This window comes from Branchiostoma floridae, chromosome 1 (genome assembly GCF_000003815.2).
Source record: "Branchiostoma floridae strain S238N-H82 chromosome 1, Bfl_VNyyK, whole genome shotgun sequence".
Taxonomy (NCBI): domain Eukaryota; kingdom Metazoa; phylum Chordata; class Leptocardii; order Amphioxiformes; family Branchiostomatidae; genus Branchiostoma; species Branchiostoma floridae.
Genome location: NC_049979.1, coordinates 17217025 through 17240661, shown reverse-complemented (window position 1 = coordinate 17240661; position 23637 = coordinate 17217025). Strand labels below are relative to the sequence as shown.

The following is a 23637-nucleotide window of genomic DNA, read 5'->3' as shown; positions in this document are numbered from 1 at the left end:
TAAAACAAAGTGATTCAGGATATACTGCTACACTACAATAATGTCAATCATGTACACTGTTTTTATAAGGTGACCATGATGAGGTACATTTTAATGCTGACAGCTCAACCACACTCATGCTTGCAAATCAGATTAGTAGCTACACTTAGTCACTATTTTTCACATTGATATCATCATTTAAAAAAACTGCCGTTAGAGTGTTATCAACCTTGTTAATCCAAAGAAGTACACGTAACTGATGGGTATGATAAAGAATGTCAAAACTAATGCTAGTTACTCACTCACTCCTGTCATAACTGATCTTGGTACAATAGCATGTCTCTGTTAATATCTGAACTGCATCTTGTGCTATTGTAATACAGTCAAAGCCCTGATGAAGAGACAACACATAGAACAAGAGAAGAAATGGCCCTGTGGGTATACATTGACTCATTAAACTACAGATGCCACACTTCTTACAATACAGAATTTGTCATTGTCGGGACACATTTGTCTTTTGACAGGAGACATCACATATGATTGTTTAAGGTTTAAGGTGTGGTCCATAACAAAGTTAACATATTAGCACACACATATCACTGCCTTGTCTGTGTAAAACGAACGCTCAAGGCAATGATGCTGTCTGGCTATGAGGTATAAAATATTCATAGGATGAATATAACAATCTGGCAGTGAACATCTAAATCTTTTTTTCATACAGAATTGTAATGGAATGCAGTTTTGATATTTAAGAAAAGTGATTCCTGTCTCAGCATATCTAGTAGTATTGACAAGACATGGCAAACAGTTATGTGTCCCTAGGCAGCCATATTCATGAAATGTCAAATCCTGTGAAACACAGCTCTGTTCTACATGTACCATGAAATGGTTCATGATCTTCATTGTAAGATGTTGCAAGAAATAGTCTACACTTACTCTTCCCAGTGGGTCCAAAGGATTGACTAGGAAGGACTCAGATTGGACAAGAGAAAACAGAAGATTCATTTTGATCCCCTTCCTTGATCCTTACTGTTCTCTCCCTCAGGAAAGGATTCCCAAGGTGGCAGGGGGAAATGAATGGATACCATAAACCATTAAAAATAGGCTGGGATATGGTCTGTTTCCTGCTGTGATGGCAAGTGTTTATAGACTCCTTTATGTCTATTGTTTCACGGACTTGACACCTTTGAGAAATGATAGGCAAGAGATCAAATTGATTGAAACCTTGCACTGTAAGGACTTTTTTTCAAACTGGTAGTACAGTTAACATTACGCAATACTATACTGTATGAGCTATTTACCAGCAAAAGTTGTTATAGTGTCATTGTATTTACCACTTGATTCTTTGGTACTTTTGAACAGACAAGCTCCATTGAATTTTCCACATGATAGAGTACTGTAAATTTTGTACAATAATGATTTGCAAACCTAACAAAGTTTTATAGCAAATCCCATACTGTGCTTACTTCCTGACTTAGAGTGAAATATTGTTTCGTGCATGGAGAATCCAAGGCTTTGGGTGAGGTAAGAGCTCAAGAAAATAGCCTACTTCCTCCTCTTACAATATGGAACAGTCAGGGGTAAATTGAGAAGGAGGGGCTACTTAATAGCCACAGGAGTTGTTTTGAAGAGCAGGATGCAAGCAATTAGTGGCACAGGGTCAGAATCTGCTGGTACTATTTATGGTCAGAGTAGCATGATTGATTTGAGGGGTTTCTGAATGTACCCTCTGTACATGTAGCACAGAAATCTGTGCTGAATAATCTAAAGCTGAAAACAAGTATGTCAGTTATAAATAGCGAAAATACCGGGTAAGCAAATTATTGTACATGGGAACATAGGATAAAGTAATAAACTGGAATACAAATGAAGATGACATAGAAGAAACATATTGAACAAGAAACCAAATACTAGGTTGTAGATATAGGACTAATTTATAATGCCAAACATTGAAACAAAGATCCCTTAATTTTCACATGTTCCTTGGTTGTTTAATATTCATATATAACTTATATAACTTATAACCTGTGACAGTGGAAAATGTCCTGCCAAACTGTAGAAGGAAAGGAAATATTTGGAATTTCCATGTTGAAAGAAGGTTTCTTCAATATCCCATCATAAGTCAGCTAGTACACAACACGAACCATTACAGCAGTAGACCTACCACTTCAGTAGGGCATTAGTAACACCATTAGCTGTACGTGGGTCAACATGAATCTCAATTGAAGGAGGTAGGATGTTGAAATAATGATGTTAATGGAGTCAATTGTGAGGCTGCTCTTGGTTGCTAACAGATCACCAGGATATTGCATATACTGTAATGCCAGGTTTTGCTTTGGGTAGAGGAACTGCTTGAGAGGGAGCGTGACATGCTATTACAGTCTAGTGTTGTTGTTTTTTTTTTTTTCAATTTTTCAGATGGTAGAACAAAATGATACCAGAAGTGCTTTGACTGCAAAACAAAAAAGAAACACACATATTTGGTCTCAGAATAGATAGAAATATGAAAATGACATTACTTGTCTTCATTACTGTCAAAATCAAAGACAAACAGGAAAAATAATTTACATGTGAAGATGTTGCCTTCTGTTTAGAGGTAAACATGAAAGTCAACACATTTCTTAAGTTCATTTTAATTCCTCATCTCTTTGTTATCCTATGGTACAATGTTTGTGTTTTTATTTTCATTTACACTCCCCTGTGAGACCTCATCTTGTCCATTTCTCCCAGAGAATAAGCCACAAGCTAATCAGTAGCTAACACTACATTTGAAGTGTTGTGAAGTGAAGTGTTACAATAATGATATGTACCAAGGTGCTTCAACTCCAGCAACAGAAGCTCCATTTGCACAGCTGTCTGTCCACACAACAGAGGCCTCTAGTATTAGTACGAAGTAGACTACACCTTTAAGGTATCAGATGCTGTAGAAAGTGATTCCCTTAAAAGATAACAAACAACAAATGAAAATGGAAGTCAGCAAATCTTGTAAGGAATCTGTTTGGATCAAATGTTCTGCTAACTGTATGATACACAAGAACTGGACAATAAAGTGGAACCCTACAGCATCTGTAAGGTGTTCTAAGCAGATATGCACCCTTGTGCTGACGGTAAGCCTATGACAAATGACTGTATACTGATGCCCTCACTACTGTATCCATGGGAACCAAGCTGAGGTGACAAAATAAAAACGGCCCTGGCATTACATCTGTCATGGCTACTGTAGCAGCCAAGCAGTTTGCCTTGTTTGCTAGAGAAATTTGAAGAGGGAGACTTTTTTACTCAGGAGAAACCGCCTGAGTACAACAGCAACAACTGCCAAGATTTTCAAAACACAAGGCTCAACAGTGCATCTATGCACGCTTGAGGCAAGTTGGCAAATAAACTTTCACAGGAGTACAAAAGCCACCACCCCACCTAGCTGTAACACCATAGCGATGAAGACGCCATTCTGCAACGACACCCCGAGGTCCTTAAAGGCCAGACTGTAACCAATCACAGAAGCCTATATTGTTTCCATGACCCTAATCTCCCACCTGACTTTGTCTCACAAGGTTTGTAGTAAAAACAGAAATCAGGAAGCAAAATAAAGTGCAAGTGTTAGGTGACAATAACATTAGGTTGTAGTGTAATGTTAGATCTACCCTCTGTGGGTGACAAGAAAGGGTAGTTTGAATGCATTAACATGAAGGGAAGAGTGTACAATTGGCACTAACAGGATTTCTGATTCTGAACACTCAGTACTAAAAAGAATTGTCCTTTAATTAAGGATGCTGTACATATGGTATTAAGTCAAGCTATGAAAAAGACTGTTCAGAAAACCATGGTTGATTTTGTGACACCAAAACTGCTGGATAAGGGTAACAACCCTTTTCCCATGGTTGTTGACTGTTAAACAAAATAGCACAGAAGAATAACCAGAACGCATCCCAGCAAGAACAAATCACAAAAGGGTTTGATTTCAACCAAAGCAAAGCAAAATTTTCAACACTGATGCCGAGTAAAAAAGTTGGAGCATTTTGTGCTATTTTCCCAGTCAGTCATTGTAGAACTATCTGACAGTATTAGCCCTTCTTTGTTTCACATACCAGTATCTGCACAACAGAACAAATAGCACAATGGGGCAGTAGCTGACTGTCTGTGCAGGCATTTACAATAAAAGAGTCTAATCCTTTTTTTAGAAACTAGCAATCCCATGTGCATCCATGGAAATAAAAGGAAATCTTTCTTCATTGAAAGTCTTCAGTACTTCCATCATTTCCACTCTAATACCACATATCCAGGTCGTTACATATTATACAAGTGGCAACAAAAACATGTCTATCCATAGAACTACCGGACTGGGTAAATAATGCATACCTGTGCCTGCATAGTAATGTCTTTTGACACTTTGATCCTCGGCATGAACACTTATCAAAACAGTAGCTTTATCACACATTCCTCTGTACCCCTGAACATCTATCAAAAGTGCTCTGCTTGTAGATAAATGTACTTGCTTACTGCCAGTGGACACCTTCGGAATATCAATATTTATTGTATTATCTGAAGTGGTCAACATGTATTGTGTATCAGCAGCTAAATTGCCATTTCTAAAAATCAGATACCATAATTTTGCCAACAAAAGCAAAACTTTAAAACAGATTGATTTGTGTGTTTTGTAGGCAATGTAAACATGAAGGCTGTAATATTGCCATAACATTGACATAGAACAGTGCTAAATACAAATTATAAAATGAATGCAACACTTGAGCACTGTTGATATTTTCCAGAAATTTTGCTTAACATGAATATCGCTAATTTTATACTGATCACTAATCTTATACTACTCATACATTAAGTTTGAGTTTTAATTAAAGAAAACAAATTAATTTTCTTTCACTGGCAATTTTTAACAGTTCAAAATTGACACAGAGAGGGCTCATTCAAACACAGTGTTTTCTATGCCAACACCTTAAGGTAAACCCTGGTCAAGCTTTATCAAACTTTGGTCAGACCCTTGCAGAGATGGCATACAAATGTTGCCAGGGGCAGTGGAAATGTCAGCAGTGCAGCCTGGCCTCTCAAACATGCCCCTCTGGAGTAGTAAAGGTCTTAATGGCATTACAGTCTGCTAGAGACGACAGCCTGTCAAATAAGCATGTAAGGGATAAACCTTTACTTTGATCTCATTGTGGAGGGACAATGGCTCAGACCGTGACATACAGAAGGTATAATACTCAAGGCTAGCGCTATCACAAAGTTCGTGGTAATTATATGTCGAAAATGTCCTGTATCAACAACATACCCAATGTTACTAGAGAATTGTATGACACATAACTATAATGAAAAGTATATACAATAAAAAATAAATCTGCACGGTTGAATTTGCATTAGGTTACAATGTTAGACGTTGTACAGATAATTTTTCACCCCATGTTTTGTTTGTTTACACAACAAGTTTGTTTACACAACAAATCTTTTGACAGCAACAATCTTGCATCCCAAAATTTTGGTAGCATTCACAAGCTTCCACTCTGTAACAACTTAGTTTTATTTATGTGTATCTACACCATGATAGGGCTATCATGTTGAAATGTATATTAAAGGAAGCTGATTCCAGATTGAATCCAAAATAATGTAAGACAGACAATTGAATGTGATTCTGCATGGAACATATGCATACCATGTATTCAGTAACATTACATAACGTTACATAAAAATATCCTTTGAACTTGACAAGTTTTTGGTAATAGGTCTCATATATCAAAAGGTTGGAGAATTTCAGAAAAAAAATGTAGCAACAAGATATAAGTGATGGTGCCGATGCCTAAACATGGCTTTGGTCCAGCATTAAACTACTATTACTGCCTTAGCAGAGGGTCAAGAGTTAATCTTTGAACCAATATCCTAGCCCAGGCCTCCAGGGACAGCCAGTCGGCTACTGTGTACTTTGTAATGGGTATAATACATCACCAGTTTCCTGTTCCCTGGTGGTGCTGATGTGGGGAAGCAGAATAATCAATTTGCTCACATGATCAGGCATGCCATGTTACCTTCAGCACTGTGAACCCTTTTAACACATATGCTGTGTAATGATTTGTCACAGTACATGCAGCCATGTCACATTGACAAAGCAAGTAAAAAATATCAATATAAGGCATGTATAACATTCTTAAAGCCACACTATAATTCCAATCAGAACCGTGAACCCCCTTGACTCGTAATAAATGTAACGTATGCCTAATATTCTCATCATAGACACACTTACAGAGGGACAAGAAAGAACAGGCCTAGGGACTGTATGGCAGATGAAATGGACCCTGACATATGTCAAAGGTGAAGGTCCCTGTAGCCAAAGCTAGGCCTCTCAGCTCAAGCTTTGGCATTTTCCCAATACACCTGTCATGAGGGACCACATCCTGGGATTTTGACACATGAGCAACAACAATGAAAATCTACCCTCCTGAATACATTAGTCAACTTGACTTTCCATCACGCATGGCTGCCCTTAAAATGTTTTAATGTTATTCTTACGAGCAGTTAGCTCTTTTCCATTTCAGACATACACTAATAACTGTCCTTTACAAGTGATGTACTGGCAATCAGGTTATTTATACAACTTGGTTGTGTTTCATATTAAAGCTACTGTTTTGAAACCAAACCCAAAATAACAGGCCACTATGTCTAGGAGTCTAGTTGTAGGAGCAGATAAGGTGTATTTCTTGAACATCATCAATAGGCAAGAGCATACGTGCCATATGCACACCTCATTCCCACTTACATCTGAGAGTAACAGATTTCTATCTATAGCATAGAGTGCTTCTGGACATAAATGTTCTTCTCCCCTAGCAACCTATCCCAGCTGCCTGCATCTACAGAAGCCCAATAGATATGTAACTGGGGCAGACTCTTACAGTCTTTGCTGATCATTTAGAACAAGAGGAACAGATTCTTAAACATAAAATTCAGACAAAAATAATACTGAAACATTGTGCTAAAATGTTACCTGCAAAGGTCAGCCTCTGTACTTCAATAGCATTTGTATTAACATATTCATCTACTTAAGTAACTTTAGTAATGAGCATTTACAGTCAATAGCCATCATTATGAGATAATTGTCTGGTAACATGATCCTAGTTGAGTCATAATGCTACCTTATTGAATTCCTAAATGGAGAAATGGAATTATTAAAAATAATTAACCTTCCTGTTGTGACCTTGGCCCCATATTCATAAGCTCCATTGCTTGACTCAGTGTTTGACAAACATCCTTTCTACCTTCTTTGTCCAACTTTTTCTGAATATTGTAATTTCAGACAATAATGTTAACTAAAAAGTAATAAGGCTATCATTTGACAGAGCTTTGTATCTGTGATTGAACTAAGTTATCCGAAAATAATTTCATCAGGTTGGTAGATCATAGGACATAAGAATTTTCTTTTACACAACCAGTTTTTCTCACCTGCTGACGTTTTGATGTCTGTCAGACATCTTCCTCAGAGCTTCTAACTGGAGAACTAATATATTTAACCATCTTTTTTGTTGGTATTGAATGTGACAAAGACAGATAATTATTAGGTAGCACTGCTTCATGCTTTAATTATCAATCAGAAAACATTGGCTGACATAAAAAGTCTACCTTCGATGACATGAAAGAACTAGTCACAACCCAACAACCCATGCTGTTTTCTAGGATACTAGGTCATACATCTTCTCTGTCACAAAGCAAAACCATGGTTGTGTTTGAAAACACAATATAAAACATGATCAATCATATGCCCAACAAAAATATCACCAAAGATCAGACGGCAGTACCAGTTGTTTTAAAGGTCGATCCTTCTACTGTGATTTATGATATAACGTTAGCAGTCATACGAAGAAAGATCAGGGAGACTCACCTCTGATGAGTTCATAGATGTTCATGTCCATGAGCTCACATACCAAAGCTAATGTCCCTGTTTTCTTGTCACTGTAATAGAAGAAAAGCCAGATGATTTAAAGCTTCTAAGCTTCAAACGAAATTTGAAGGATTCAAATTACAGATTACATCCTTACAGCATACTGCAGATTATGATTGAGTGTATCTGGCTATGATAGATATTCGTGTCAGGTATTGTTTATGGTAAAACAAATCACGGTCATAGTCCATTAGGGCAGGTTACCGTATACTTACAATATGACTTCTATCAACTCTATGACATTTGCATGAGGATGAAGCCTCCGCATGGCTTGAATCTCCCTCAGGTTGTTGATCTGTTCCACACTGTAAAACATGCAGTGATTGGTCAATTTTGTGCATTCTAGACTCATTTTCTTACTGGGATCTTACCTTAAGATCTGTGTGATCAACTCTACAAAGAGCAGCTTATTTCTGACGTACATAGCAACAACACACCATGAACAGTGAGTGCACGAAGCATGGATGCAAAAACTTAAATTGTTATGCAGCATTTGTTATTGAGGTCAGGGCTCTATTTCCCTGCTATTGAAACACCAAATTTGATAAAGATCTGCCACTCCTTGTCCCTCAAGACTGTAAGATAATGATACAGTCACGCAAAGCCTCTGATTACATCTGGTTGCTTCTGTGATTTGTCAACCTCTCTAATATCGGCAGGTGGTTTGGAACAAAACTCATGAAACCATAGAAACTAAAAGGAACAATGCAAATATATATAACCGATCTGAAGGGACAAGATTCTCACTCCTTGAGTCCAATTAACAATCAGCAGTTCCACATGCCAAACATTAAACATGTTTACGAAAAAAATAATCATTTTATCAATTGATGTTCTGAGGATGCACTTGTATCATTTGACAACCATCAACTTTATCCAATTTTATGACATTTCATTTAACCACCAGCTTTGCCAATTTTCCAATCAATTTCCTCAAGCAAAATGAGGTCTTTGTCTTTTTTGTTGGACAGTATACCAGACATTATTGCTGCCTACAAACTGTCCCATCATGCTAACATTTATTTAGGACCATGCACTTTCCAGCAATGGAAACAGAAAAGTCTGCTTCATGATTGTAATTCCCGAGCTGTATACCCACCATTAGAACTGAAGTGTATCAATGAAGATGAAGCTAAGGCAATGATATCATGAGAGCCGTGGATGCAGAAATTACGGGGGTGGAGACATTGAGTGAATTATGCCTGTACCAGTGGTTAATAGCTTTATTGTACGCTGGAGGCTGTTTCTCCCTTTGCAGCAGGGGTAGCCATGGAGAAGCCAATTGGTTATTTCACATCATTTCTGCCTATTACGGAGAAACGTTTTTAGGATCTTCCCTCTTCATGATGGGCATTGTAATTAGATGCACATATTGTATGCAGATTCTTAAAAAATGCAATCTGCGGAATATTGTGCAATCTATAGACAATCTTGTTCATATGTTGTAAATATGTTGTTGTAGATTACGATTACAGGTAATATTGACAATTTAACGTTACATAGCAAAACTTTCACAAGTTTCCCATGTTTATGAGTGCAGACAATGCCATTGATACACATGAATACATGCTTTTCCAGCAGTGTCACATAGACAATCAATCCTAAAGAAAATAAAGAGAACGCCTCTTTGTGTTTTCACAGTTTAGCAATAATCACAACCACAAGTGCGCCCACTTGAGAAAACGTGAGGATAGGTGCCATTGAGTTTCTCACCTGTCGTAGTGTTGTTTCATCTTCTTGCAGGCGTAGTACTGGCCATCCTTGATGCTCTGACATTTCAGCACCTCGGAGAACGTGCCCTCGCCTTTCTTCCCCAAAATTCTGTATTCTGAGGAAAAAAAGTATAGGGATACATCAGGGTCTTTTAAAACACTCATCAGTACAAACAGTCAACATACACTTGCCAGTTGAAAGTTGCAGGAGAGGTGCTCCGTGATTTGAACTGTACTTACTGTGCATATTTTCTCCAAGTAGAGGGCTATCTCCACCTCATGCTCTTACTACTAGATGTCTAGTGAAAACTCCTTCAGAAATGTTCGCATCGGTAGCATGCTGTGTCACAGGTAAGGCCATAAACAGTCCCGTTTCTAGCTGACTCGGTAACAACAGACGTCCCCTACGTCGACATCTTGGAACTTCCCGGCTACCCTTAATTACGAACAAATATCCCTCCGCACGGACCTAATCTGCTTGAGCTCTGAATTGGGACCAGTCCAGCCCCTTCCTACTAGGCGATATGACTCCACGTGACAATAATTTACGTTTGGCTGGTTCACTCTGTAAATGTTTTCTTCGTAACTCGGACAAATATTGGGCAAACTGGGGTGTTTACTTTGCGTGGAAGGAGACAAAAGTTTGCGTCTGCGGCCGCCATGTTCGCGGCACCATGTAATTATACACCTGTCTCCATGACGACCACTGTGTCTCCACCAGGTCAAAATTTGACACCCCTCAGGCTACTTGTCTTACGCTAACGAGCACGCCACAAAGGGGAGTCTATTGCTGTGCCTAGCTGCTTGGAATGCCTTTACTACACATGTTTTGCGCAGAAATAGCACAAAGAGTAAAATCAAACTTCTAGATATTACATAGGTGTTGCCATAGTGATTGCTATCTGAGAAGAGCTGGAGAATTGATATCACCTCACCCGCTTTAACTGACAATGAAGGAGCGTTTATTGATATTTACTTGTTAGGTGAGAGATGCTTTTTTCATTGTCCCTGACCGTAACAAGATGCTGCATTCATTCGTGTTTATCCAACACGAGGGCCAAAACAGTCCACTACATGGTCAATGCAGAGGTATTTGTGCCCATGGAAATTGTGAGGAGCGTGTTGGGCCCATTGTTTTGGGACTTAGTAACACCTGTATACATCAGGCAGGCTTTTGCGTCAGTAGGGATCTTTTACACGTGCCCCAAACGATCAGAGGGTGCACCCAATATTGAGTGATTATTTTTCAGTATTGTGTGCCACAATGTACTTTATGAATTATGTTTGTGCGCTAACTTTATTTAAAATGATCACCGGGCCAGCGCGGAAACTCACTCTCCTGGCATTAGAGGACCTTACCCAACGGTTGAAAATCGCAAATTTAATCAGGGCTTCCCTCCAACAATAAAAGCCAGGGCTGTTAGACGTTTGCAACTGAGGAGGCTGTACAAACCCGTAGGCGTATTACAATTGCTTCCTTCAGAGACTTTCTATAGTACTTACACGACGTTTTCCCAGAAAACAGACCCCTTCTGGCTTTTTGTGATGGGAAAGTAGTCAGTCCATCAGTACTTTCTATGGTACTTGCACGACGTTTTCCCAGAAAACAGACCCCTTCTGGCTTTTTGTGATGGGAAAGTAGTCAGTCCATCAGAACTTTCTATGGTAGATGCACGACGTTTTCCCAGAAAACAGACCCCTTCTATCTCTTTGTGATGGGAAGGTAGTGAGTCCTTTAGTACTTTTCTACACTCACTTGTTTTTGGAAGTGTTACACTCCGGCTGGACGTAGTTATTTACCCGGCTGGAGTTAATGAAATGTTTCTTTTCACTCTATCGCCAGTAATTCCATCTGTCATTATTGTCAATCACACGCCCCATCAACAAATCGTGCCTGAGCAGGATTATCCGGGTGACGAGTGTTGCTACCATGGCAACAGGGCCTAGGAAGTCCCTAAGTTTCTTTGTAACTAAAGACTTGTCACTAGTCCTTGGTGTAACTTGTGACACCTGCAAGTTAACGTTTCCCTTGACTTCTCCGAACTCGGGTAGAGGCTGAATTCCTGGTATTGTTGACCAATTAACAACGTTAGATTGGTGACTGAAACGCATTATCTCATGATATATATCACGCCAATGAAGGTATGCCGAATCAATAACTTCCGAATTTTTGACACAACCTTTCACAACTGCGAAAGTTGTGCAATGCCGGTCAATGTGTGGTACTTTCTACATGCTGACTTGCGTAAATATATGTGTTTGACTCTGACTTTCAAAGATCAGAACAGTATTTTGAGTACTCTTATGGTTGCGACAGGAGGAGAAAACAATAAGACAAGCAAGGAGGATAATATTTAACTGGCGGTTCAAATGTTTCGTTTACTATCCCATCTCCGCTTTCAAATGAAATTCACTGGAAGAAGGCTTTTATTGGCCTCATGCAGATGAAGTGTGTCGATGAAATATCTTGTGCTCGCACCATATTCTGGTTGTAGCGTTGTTTTCGAAAACAACATACAACATTGAGCTAGTGTATGCCAAGCAACTGTGCGCACGCTTCCTTTATTCAAAGTATTGCACTCTGTGGATTGTTTTGAAATAACAGCATTAAAATGTGGGGAATTAATATCAATCCATCAAGAATTTGATCAAGAATTTGCTGCTGTCGAACGAATACATAGACCATGGCATTGCATGAGATCTGGATACGTCAATACATGTACTGTCGTAGGTATTAGGTATCAGTCGGCAAAAATGAAAGCGTCGCCCTGCGATTTTGACACGAAATGCATGACGAGAGGCTGCTCTATGAGAAATTCCGTCCTTGTATACATTACGTTAGTCTGTTACATGTTCATGCTCGTAAAGGATATTACCATCATTTTGAACTAGAGTAGTTTTGAATTCCCGACTGAGTCTTTCTTCTTGTAGGTAGAAACTATGCGCCTACTGAGTATTTACACTTCAGCTTTGATTTTGTGTCCACAAACGTGTGGCAGTAAGCCTCTATTAATGATCAATTAATGTAAAATATGTTACAACCTAAATGTGATAGGCAACAGTGTATAGGGTAATTTAGGGGCCCAATTTTTTTAAACTTATGGTCCCCACTTGACATTGGAACTGTAAATAAGTTCACATTGTTCGGTTACGTTTCTTTCAGTCAACGTGTCCTTTGTGAAATGTTGATCGATGGTAGTATAATCACATGTGCAATCTTGACCTAACAGAAAGGTGAGGAAATAACGTATGCCGTTGGCATGGATACATAACGTAGTAGCCATTGCGTAAGGTGCAGCCTACTCACTGTCAGAATTGCGCTTGTAAGTATGCATGGTTACCGGTTGATGCTAGCGATGTTCGGGAAGACTTCCCTAAAGTCATATTCTGTTCACGTCCTCTTTCTTGCATGTAGGCAAACGTCACAGCCACCACGACACGTGGGATTGTCGTGACTGATAATGGTGTGAAATGGTTCATCAACTGAAGTATAGGAGCCCCTTACCCACCAAGTTTCAGCTTGTAATCGCATGGAGAATCTCTCTTGTAGCATATCATTGCGTTTGAACAAAGTCCACCCCTAAGATGGATTCAGTATACACCAAATAATAAAGATCACCTCAACAAACAGGTTGCCATGGTTTCATGTCAACAATGTCTCAGTGAACCGTCAGACTGACTGATAGCAGGTAATTACAAAGGTGTGATCATGATATAAATCTTGTCTCTTGCCAGGTGTATGTACGAGAGGACTAGTATGTCATTAATCTCCATAGCATCGTCCGAGGTACTTGGCTTTTTTGCCATAGCTCATTTCTGTTCTTGTACTATAGTGTTTAGCTACTAATCATGTGATAAACTTGCCAAGATACGTATGGTTATCATCACCTTCACGATTATTTATGATATCTATGTTTGAAAACAACGCTAAGCAAACACCTACTCAAGGCAATAATTCCCTTTGTTAAACATTGTACTGCCAACTAAAGTCCAGTTAATACAAAGTTCTTTTGGCTGTCGATAGTTCTCATGGTCCCAAAACAAGATTTCCTTTTTTCTACCCCATCTACCGCCATCTTCTTGCTGGCCTACAAAAGATTTCTGGCCGAAAATGGGTCATCTTCTATGATGGCCTTTAAAAAAGATTTGCTCACGACAAACATCGGCTTTGAAAAAGTCTCGTTGAGATGATAGAAGTTTGAATCTGTATTTGCAACTTGGATTAGCATATTTTATTTTCAACAGTGTGTCAATATTTTTTGTACTTCACTTCAATTTAGTCTTCCTGTAACCTGGTGATAATGTATGAATGAATTTTATGACTTGGAACTTGTCTGCCTTGTCTGTCTAACGGTCATTAGTCTTCAATAGCTAGGTCTATTTATGTGATATTTGAGACTAAACTAATCGCTGTTTATCTATTGTCACCGATGACATTCTGTGTACACGGCGTCCCCGGTCGCCTTAAGGCTGTGTGAGTGGCGCAGTATTGACGTTCACTGACTGGCTTTTCTAAATGGCGTCTTTGAACTGTTATCACGGCATTTGAACCTGAACAGGACATCTATAAATGGCTCTAAATTCACTCTTTGTAACGGTGTGTAAACAAGTGCCTTATCCCACTGCTGTTGGTGGATGGAAGGATTCAAGGTTTAGGAAATGTGTCAATTAGGTGACTTCACACGTTAACTTGTGCCTGCAAAGACTGACTACAGAGTCCTGCATGAGCAGTGAGCTTTATAGGACCGCTGAATGAATAGGATGAGTGAGGGGTACACGCACTTCTTGTAGGTGCACCTGGCTGTGACAAATCCTACAGTATCCGTCAAATACCGAAATGAATGGAATTTTGCACCTAAAGTAGTGAAAAGAATGTAAGTCAATGTGACATGACGCTACGCTTCCATTTTGAGTGCGTTGAACAGCCTAGTGTGAAGATTTGCATAGTCCAATTCGCTAATGCTGACAAGTCTTATAACTGGGCTACAAATCCGAGTCCTTCAATTTTGACTAATTCCTTTCCAATGGCCTTACGCACATCGCTATTGTGCCGGTTCCCTCACAACCATAGAGATCGGTGTGCGCCAACAAGTTGGTAGCTAACCTCATTTCATCTTGTTGTTTTCCTTCATTATTGTGTACCGGCGTTATGTTACCATGTCACTAGTACCGTTTCAAGGAAACAGACGAGAATGGTCCTCAGTGGGTCAAAGTGTGCATTATACAAGACTGTTATTAATTCCTTAGGAAAACGTAAAACACTTGCGTTTCCCTGGAAACCACTTAATAGCCGAACTTCACGTTATAAAGGGGTGCTGCTGCGTTGTAACCAACTTCAGTGAAAGTAATACTGGTCAATATTTAGGGTTGGTACACGGTGGGGGGTTCCAACTTACCTGTGAGGTTGTTTGTGGATAAACTGAGGTAAACTAGGCCGGTGTAGAGGGAGACGTGGGGCTAGCAATGGCTTCCAAATCCGCCGAAGTTTTGTGTGCTCGGCAAACAACATGAGCACTTGTTTGGTGGGATTTGGCAACTGTGAAAACGCACTGCTTTCAATGGCTGGGGTTATATACGCTATAGGGGTCGTAATAGTAAGAGATTATACCCACCATGAGATCGTAGTATGTTTCCAAGGGCGAAGTCAGATACTGCACGAACCCGCGCTCGCCTCGCTTGCAGGCTACCCCCTACTTGGTGACCGGTAGCTTGCATCAAGGTACTCCCTAGCTCTACCATCCAGGTTCACTCAGACGTTCTCCAGCCACGCAAACTGCGAACAGTTCTCGGTAAAAATCCCTCCCAACCGTCGATCCAAATAACAAGTCACTGCGTGACTAGGTCCCGTAAGTCATAGTAGCAAACACACTCTTTTGTTTGGCCGAGTAACTTCTCTACAACCCAAAAACGCGCGACAGTCTTTAGTCCTTTACGTCTGCCGTGTTTTCTTCGATCCCGATCAAGCGATACGTGAATATAAAGGACACAGGGCATTAGTCACAGGAGCTGGAGCGCAGCCATTGGCGGACGGCCTGTACAAAACGCCACTCTTTGGACCCTCACCATTCTTCGTGCTAACTCTCTTGGAGTGGTACAGTAGTTGTGGCCACGGTTGAGCGGATGTCAAGAGACGAAACTTTGCGTTTGGAAATCTCGTGTATATTTTGGTAGCTCGCCGGGCAACAGCAATCCCAATGGTTGGTAGGCGGAGGCAGTTCGACCCCGGCACGGACAACTTCTACAGTCAGTTTGGGAAAAAATGTACCGTCTTGTCACCGACTCTTGTGGTAGAGAAGAATGTGTCACCCTTGTAATCTGTTACATGATTTTCTGTTCCGGACAACTTTTTTTCCTGTTGACGCTACTTGACGGTGACTCTCATGTTAAAGTGTCCGTGTCAACAGTTCGCGAATGTCGTCGGTTAGCGCGTCGCGTTGCCAGGCATTGGTTGTCATTAGCAACGCCATGTAAACTGAGTTAAAACCACTCCCAAGCAACTAATTTTCCCATAATCAAGAACAAATTTATTTTGGCGTCGAAAGGCATTAGCAATGTTAACCAGTTCCATTATAGGCTAGTACAGGGCCTTCACTGACACCAAGACAAAAGGCTGTGTTCTTGGTCATTATGTACTAACGTTTGAAAAGTGAATTCGCAGTTAATATACAACTGACCAAGTAGGTCCGACATGTCTTACACCGTAAGGAAGAATATTTTGGCTTTGGGCGAGACCTCAGAGTGTGTGGCATTGGAAAAATACCTACATGTAATCTCCTGTCAAACCAGCGGAACTACTATTCAAGCAAGCTACTTGCAATAGTGTAATTGAATAAAGAATGCTGCGGGTACAAGGTAAATCAAATCAAACCGTCGATGGCAAAATACAATAAGAAAAACATGGAAAGGAAAAAAATTGCACCACTGTTTTGCTCGAGACCAATTGCCATTGGGCAGCTGGTCATCTTGTGAATCACACAGACACACAGAGAGAAAATTCTTCTCAAGAGTGACATTTCACATTTTCCGACAGCGTGTTGACGTTGCCATGGCAAGTTGATAAGTACCGTCAGGTATACGCGTATGACGCAACAGTTACGTCCGTTAGAGTCTCTTGAGCGGTCCACTGACGTTTTATGGCATTGATTAGAAAGAATTGGTGATGCGGACGTCATTCTCTAATGCACGGGATCAAGGAAGCCAATTCTGTACATAAATAAGACCGGAAGCTCGGTATGTTAATATGTCGGTTCAACCACACTGTCAAAGCGTACCTCACCGTCAACCCGTCTTTGAAATCGGCAGCACCGTCAACATTACATGAAAGTCATCGCTTCATGAGTATACTTTGCATCTGAATGGGGTTAGGGTGACTTTACTACTGGTATATACACGTATACAGTCAAGGGGAGAGGTACACAAGGAATTGGAGAAAAGGATTGGTTGTAGAACGTGTGCGGAAAGACGCACGATTAAAGGAAACCGTATAGGGGAAATGTTTGTGGGTATTTTCTGAATTCACCAGTAACTGTAATACAGTCTGATTCATAGTTGTTGTTTTTTTGGCCTATTCGGGGAAGTATAAGTCGTGTGTGCAATTGACGCTACATATGGCCTGACGCTTACATTTCACATTCTCTTGGAAACAATCAATCATAGATAGGTCAGGGTAAGATAAACCAAAATACATGTAGGATGTTATGTGAGAAATGTAAGGTAGGAAGGTATTCAGGGGAATGAGGCACTATAAGACTAGATATTCTGATTGTATACCACTTGAAGAGCGTTTCTGATTGCCAGAAGTCGACAGATAAAACAAACGATAACAGTCCCACGGAAGGACAACTTGTTTGGAAAGCAAGCAAACAAACTCAATTCTTGCAGTAATCAATTAGACAGGTGTTTTGAAGTTTTTGCTTGCGCTGAACAAATGCACTGGAACAACAAAGTGGACCTGGACAAGCATACCCATAATTACATGAGGCAAACATTGTTGGGTCGTCATGGGGACGACGAATATTATGTCTTCACAGACATGTAAACATGTTAGGAGAACAGGCTTGTCTTTATAACTGACAGTTGCAATTGTGGTAGTGAAAAGTGTGCATTTTACATCCTTTGGTAAAGTATAGGCACTTTTGTCGTAAGATGCGTGACGGCAGATTGTGACGCCTTACATGTGCTTATTCAGCTACTGCATGGGTCGACAAGTAGTACTCATGACCAGCTTAAGTCGTGGCCATATACTAACGTTAGTTTGTGGTAGATTTGTCTGTGCGTTTTGCTTAGAATTTTATGTTATTCTTTCAAAGAATTCTGCAAATGGTAGCTGGCTCAGTAACAACGCCTAATTTTCCAACAGTTGGCTCCAAATTACTGGATGTATTTTCAATAAAACTTTGGCTTTGCATTTGGTGACAAGATGTTGTATCCCGTGATTCCCGTCCCAGCTAACATGGCACAGTTTTCCGTCGAACGTGATGCTACTAGTACCACATGCCATCTGAAGAAGGGAGGGCAAGACGATCGGCACTTGTAAGGATTGTTTTTGACATGGACTTAGGGGGATTACTGTAAGAGCATTACCTGAACACGACTGAATTGTGCGCCAGGTGGTTGGTAACCAATGGTTGCATCTAAACACAAAAAAAGACTCATCGAGCTAGTGATGGTGCTTGATTGGTACCACCCAACCAAGTAAAAAGTGTATGATTTCTAGAGAGGATGTAGGGAGTTTACTTAATTAATATTTCACTTGTGTAAGCACTAGGCAAGGAGGCATGACCATTACACTGCTGCGTCGTCTTTCACATTTTAAATGTTCTTCTTTATTGTTTCATCAGTACTGGTAGAAGCCTTCGCCAAAAACAAGTATGTGCCCTTCCCATCCCGTCTATCCATCATACTTTCTTTCTCTTCTTTTCCCCTTCTTCCCGTCTGGATTCTTCATGACTGACTTCCCCTTCTTCGCCTTTGGCTGAGGCTTGGCGGGTAGCCTGGGAAGTCTGTTGACCACAGCCGAGCTCCGGACAGGCCCTAGTCTGGGGTTGAGAATCCGTTTGTTCCGCGGTAAACCATCCATGGGTCGGTTCAAATCAGCACCCAGGGCACCCAGGGTAACCACTAGAGTGTTCTGTCTTTTCATCTAGGGAGAATATGACAAAGACATTTGTGTTATCTCTCTGTTGACATACATGACAGCTCGTGAACACCTGTTTCTCTTTTACATATAGTGTCGACGCCGGAATCTCTGTTGCAATCACGTGGTTGCAATACCGACTAAAGACAAATCGCACATCTGTCAGATCAACTGCGGATTAACTCGTGTCTCTTGTCGTGCATAGAAAGAGGAAAACGCATCATCACAAACATTTGCAATTATTTTACATTTGCTATTGGTTGTCCAATATTAATTCACTTAGAAGCTGTTTGGTGTGAAAAACGAGAGCTTAATCTGTAATGTCGTGTAATCTTAATTCAGAAGTAAAAGCAACAAAAGTCTTCTTTCTCATGTCTGTGTGCATTTCCATGGATAGGATCTTTATTGGATGTGCACTTTATCTGTTCAAGAGGGTCTATATTATGTGAATTAGTCACCATGGCCATGTCTCTCTTGAGCTGTTCGATCGCCATCTGCACTTTCTTGCGTTCTTCGTCCGCCTTGTGGTATTTCTGTGATTCCTAGGAAAGGGGAATAACAAAATGAACGTAAAACCCAATGAACGTAATTAAGAGGTTCAAAATGGCATTTTTACTTTGGTTCCAAAACAGATGGTGTGATTCCGTGTGACATGGCAGAGGACGCAAGCAATCAAATTGCTCTTGCTATTCATCACCATGTCAGTAGGTGTCGTGCTTGCCTGGCAGCTCTACCTCCACATTTATAGTTAGTACTTTGACGATGTAACCTCATTGATGTACCTCACTACTTGTCACTAAATACGACGTTAAGTAACCCTATTCATGAGGCCCGCCTGTGTGAGGAACACTTGCCTGGTCCAATCTGAACTCCAGATGATTGAGCTCTGACGTCAAACTGGTCATCTCACGTTCAATATCCCGGATGAGTTTCTTCATGGCGGCTTCATTCATGTCGTCATACCCGCGTAGTACCTGTGGCAGCTGCCCGGTCTTCATGCTCTGTTTCATTCCATCCAACTATATGGGACACAAATCACTGATCTGTGTTCTGTTTGGTGTATGTTATGAGGACCTATGTAAATCTGGCGTCTCCTGATTGATTTAGAAAATATCTTTCTATTTTAGAAACAGAAGGACCTAAAAGTCCCAATGATTTTCATATGAAACTTTTCACTTGGACCGGCACATGCGGTGATACTTTTAAGTATCACCGCATGTGCCGGTCGCATTTCCAAGTGAAAAGTGAGCGATATAACAATGCGCCAAATGCCGACCTTTTCCTGAAGCTCCGCCATCCGCCCGCTCAGCATCTTGTTGACGTCAGCCTGGATGTCATGACGGGTTTTCCACTCCATGTCGTCCGCCGTCACGGGCGCCTCGGCCTTTTTCTCCATGTCTGTAACCTCCTGGGTCAAATGTTGGATGGACTGGTCCAACATCTCTTTCATCTAGGGAAGAAAACCAAGGTTCATAATCAAAGAAATGATAATTAGAAAGAAAATCCTACTCGATATTATCCCACTTCAACCGAACACACTTTACTTTATCAATCCAGGCTACTTTTTCACTAGGATAAGTCCAAGGAGCTTTCATAAAAGCTCATTTATTTGTGCATTTATATCGTGCACAAACATTCTGTTAAAGTCGTTAAAATGCTCTCTTTTACGTTGAACAAGAAGTGCAGATTTTGAGGTAGATACAGACCTGCTTTTCATGCCTGATTTCTTCCAGTATATCTGTTATGTCTCCTTCACCTCTCTTTGCCATCACGGGCTCTTATGTCCAATCCGTAATATATCAAGTGACCAAAGGCTCAGAGTAAGCAAAGTATATAATATCTGTCTTTCAACTGACTGTTACAGCTTGCTACAAGACCGGAAACCCTTTGTTTCCACGTAAACAGCAAATAGTGCAAACTTTATTCTAGAACACTTTCGAGAAAGGTTTATAACGTTATAGACATCAGCGAGAAATTATATAATGAGTCTATAATAACTGACCAAACGCTCAACCACTGAATGCAGACTGTTCCTTTCAATGTATGTAAATACTGTATTGTCGATTTAATTGTTTTGTATTATTATTTCTAAACATCTAAAAAGATGATTTGTCATTTGACATTTTTTTCCTTCCTCGGTTTGATTGATGAGGACCCGTTGACCCCGAACTAGTGTCAGTGACTTCTGATTACCTATAACTAGAGCATCATGGTACTGACGTCAGGGCGGGCGAAATTCAAAATGGCGACATTTCAGAGGTGGCGAAGAAAGAGCAGCTCCGAGACTCAACGGTGTTCTGTGAAAATAGACGGGCTGGTTGCACCACAGGTTTGCTGTCGTCTGACGTCTGAACTTTTAAAGTACCTCCTGTACGAGAGACAACAGATACCGCTGCCTTACGAGCAAATTAAATTCGATTTAAAAAGGGACGAAACCGTCAGACAGGAGACAAAGGTATGTAGCGACACAGCTGTAGCTAATATGCACGAGTAATGCGTGGGCGTTTTGCCTGCAGCTCCGTGGATAGGTAAACAGATTATGACGCACGTTTGACGTGGGGTTACGCTCGGATTGTCCAAGAAAGTAGGACTGTACGTAAATGCATTTCACTGGTCAAAAAGTATGTACTATAGGTAGGTGTGGCGACTGTTGTAAATTATGTTTGGTATCGTATGTTGCAGGGCTTCTCTTCCTTGCACTTGCAGTCATGTTTATAAATTATAGGCAAGAAGGACAAAACCTCCTTAATCATAGCCGTTATGTTTGAAACTTGGCACTAAGCTCGACTCTGTTGCTTTGGAGTTGTCTTCCTACTTGTCTCCAGGTTAACGGACCAGCATGATTTGGACCCTCCATTGTGCATAATTGCGGAGTTTCTCACACATGTCATGGGCTCTATGCATAACACTGGCTAGACAAGATCATCATGCAAAGCAGCCCAACCTACTCATTTATCTAATTCAGGACATTAAGTTATATGCACAAAAATACAATTTAAAATGTAACCTTATACTCTTCAGGACAAAGGAGTAACACCTGTAGTCAAAAGATCCAAGTCACTGTTTCCTTCAAGTGAAAGAAAGCGCTGCAAGCATGTTGTGGACTGCATGGAGGAGCTGCTACCCCACCTTGAGGACCTATTCTCCCTCACATTCGTCCCTCAGGTCCTTATCCTTATTGGTGCAACAGCAGTCAGTCCAAAAGAGGCCTACATCATCAACTTTACTGATGCCTTGACAACGTCCAAGGAAAACAGCTTGAGTGCCAAAAGTTGTATCAGAAGCCTCCTCAGGGAAATGGTCACCAAAGACTTTTTGCCAATATCCTCCATGCCTCCCATCACTAACACAATCCTGCTAGTGAAGGCACACAGAGACTGTGGGCTGGAGTGGTTTGTGCCAAAGCTGACCTACAAGCTAGGATCCCGAGGACAGCAATACGATATCACCCTTGCTGGAACAGCACACCCAGGAGGTGAGCAGGTCCGTATTGAAGAACAGGGACCAAAGGATGACTACATCTGGTATCAAGCCCCCTTGTCTATCAAGGGCTACAAGGAGAAAAGTGTAAGAGCCGCTAAGCCTGAAGATATATGGATTTGAAATGGATTAAAGAGGCTGGAAAATTGCAATATCATGTAGAATACCAGTGACAGAAAAAAAAACCTTTGTGAGTTTGAGTGGCTTTCTAGCTAGGTTTTGTACTGTATTGTCTTATTGCTTTTTTTTCAATGTGGTGAAATGAATTGGCTACAATTTATGTTATTTTGATCATCTTACAACACAACAGCCTCTATTGTAATTTTTCCTTCACTTTATTTTATAATATGCACAATGACATTGTTTTTTTTCTAAAATGTAGTTATATCTTGCTTGATAAATTTAATTCAAGTGAGCCGTGTAACACATGTAGCAGACACATTTCTACTGTATCAACAGTACTGTATATTTGTTGCATAATCCAATGTGTGTTCTATGCATTCAAGTGCTTTTTGATATTACAGAATATCTTGTTAAATGTTAGCAGACTAACAACTGTACTTGATGCTTAAGTTCATCTATCTTGGGCATTTCATTGCAAGTCTCTTGTTGATTTATAAGGAATTTTTTTTTGGCAGGCTACATTTTTGGCATTTGCTTGAACATAAATCTATTGCATTATTTGTCTGAAGCTTGCCGATATTTCGCTGTACCTAAAACTATACATGAGTTACTAATTAGTTAGCATTATTCTAATTTACTTGAAATTAGGCCTGTTTATAAGAGGTGGATGATAATGTAACTACTGAACATGTAAATTTTTTTCTGTTGGATTTCCTAACTTTCAATTGTAATTCAGCTGTTGTAATTTGTCTGATATGTACCAGGTTGAATTCGTAACAAGAGAATCTTTGAGCAATGGAAACATTGATGCTCATGCTTTTGCTTTCTTTGATAGTTATGTAGCAGTCTGCTATATTCATTTTTATGCTTGAATATAAACTATAGCTTCATTACCATTTTATGCCATGTATGATTATAATCCCAAATCACAGAGTACAATACTCAGGATAATCAGTGTATGTTCAGTGTGTATTTGTGAGTTTTTGCAATGTTCTTCGCTGTTGATGTGCTGATGCTGCTACATATTGCTGATGGTTGTGCAAAGCCCTGAATGACGTGTGTACCACACGCCTACATATCACCTGTATTACATGTACACCTATGTGTATACACAATGTACTACAAAACTACTGCTATGATTATCATGGAATAAACCAGACTTTGATAAAAATCAAGTCTCCCTTCTTGCTTAAATGTCCTTGTAGACTTGGAAGAAGTAAGATAGTATGCATATGTATTGATCTATTTCAACCATACCTTTGAGACGGTGTTTT

General features: G+C 40.2%; 3 protein-coding genes across 3 annotated transcripts in view; 1 reads left to right on the top strand and 2 right to left on the bottom strand.

The window, feature by feature from the left end:
• The window catches only part of LOC118413249 (MAPK/MAK/MRK overlapping kinase-like), a gene marked incomplete in the record, with an annotated part of 30327 nt that extends 14354 nt beyond the window's left edge, over positions 1–15973 (bottom strand). The window contains 4 exon segments of the mRNA XM_035816495.1: positions 7853–7923; positions 8128–8217; positions 9626–9740; positions 15237–15973. Of these exon segments, the coding sequence (XP_035672388.1) occupies positions 7853–7923; positions 8128–8217; positions 9626–9740; positions 15237–15363 (403 nt within the window).
• Positions 15974–18283: 2310 nt separating this feature from the next.
• On the bottom strand, positions 18284–20687 carry LOC118422043 (coiled-coil domain-containing protein 169-like). Its single transcript, XM_035829551.1, has 5 exons — positions 20467–20687; positions 20037–20210; positions 19615–19779; positions 19219–19302; positions 18284–18766 (listed from the first exon to the last, which is right to left on the bottom strand). The coding sequence occupies exons 1-5, from the start codon at positions 20527–20529 to the stop codon at positions 18515–18517; spliced, it is 738 nt and encodes a 245-aa protein (XP_035685444.1). The 5' UTR covers positions 20530–20687; the 3' UTR covers positions 18284–18514.
• A 257-nt stretch (positions 20688–20944) lies between these two features.
• Positions 20945–23531, top strand: LOC118421244 (MAD2L1-binding protein-like). The gene is made up of 2 exons (XM_035828446.1): positions 20945–21215; positions 21782–23531. The coding sequence occupies exons 1-2, from the start codon at positions 20970–20972 to the stop codon at positions 22361–22363; spliced, it is 828 nt and encodes a 275-aa protein (XP_035684339.1). The 5' UTR covers positions 20945–20969; the 3' UTR covers positions 22364–23531.
• Positions 23532–23637: the final 106 nt, after the last annotated feature.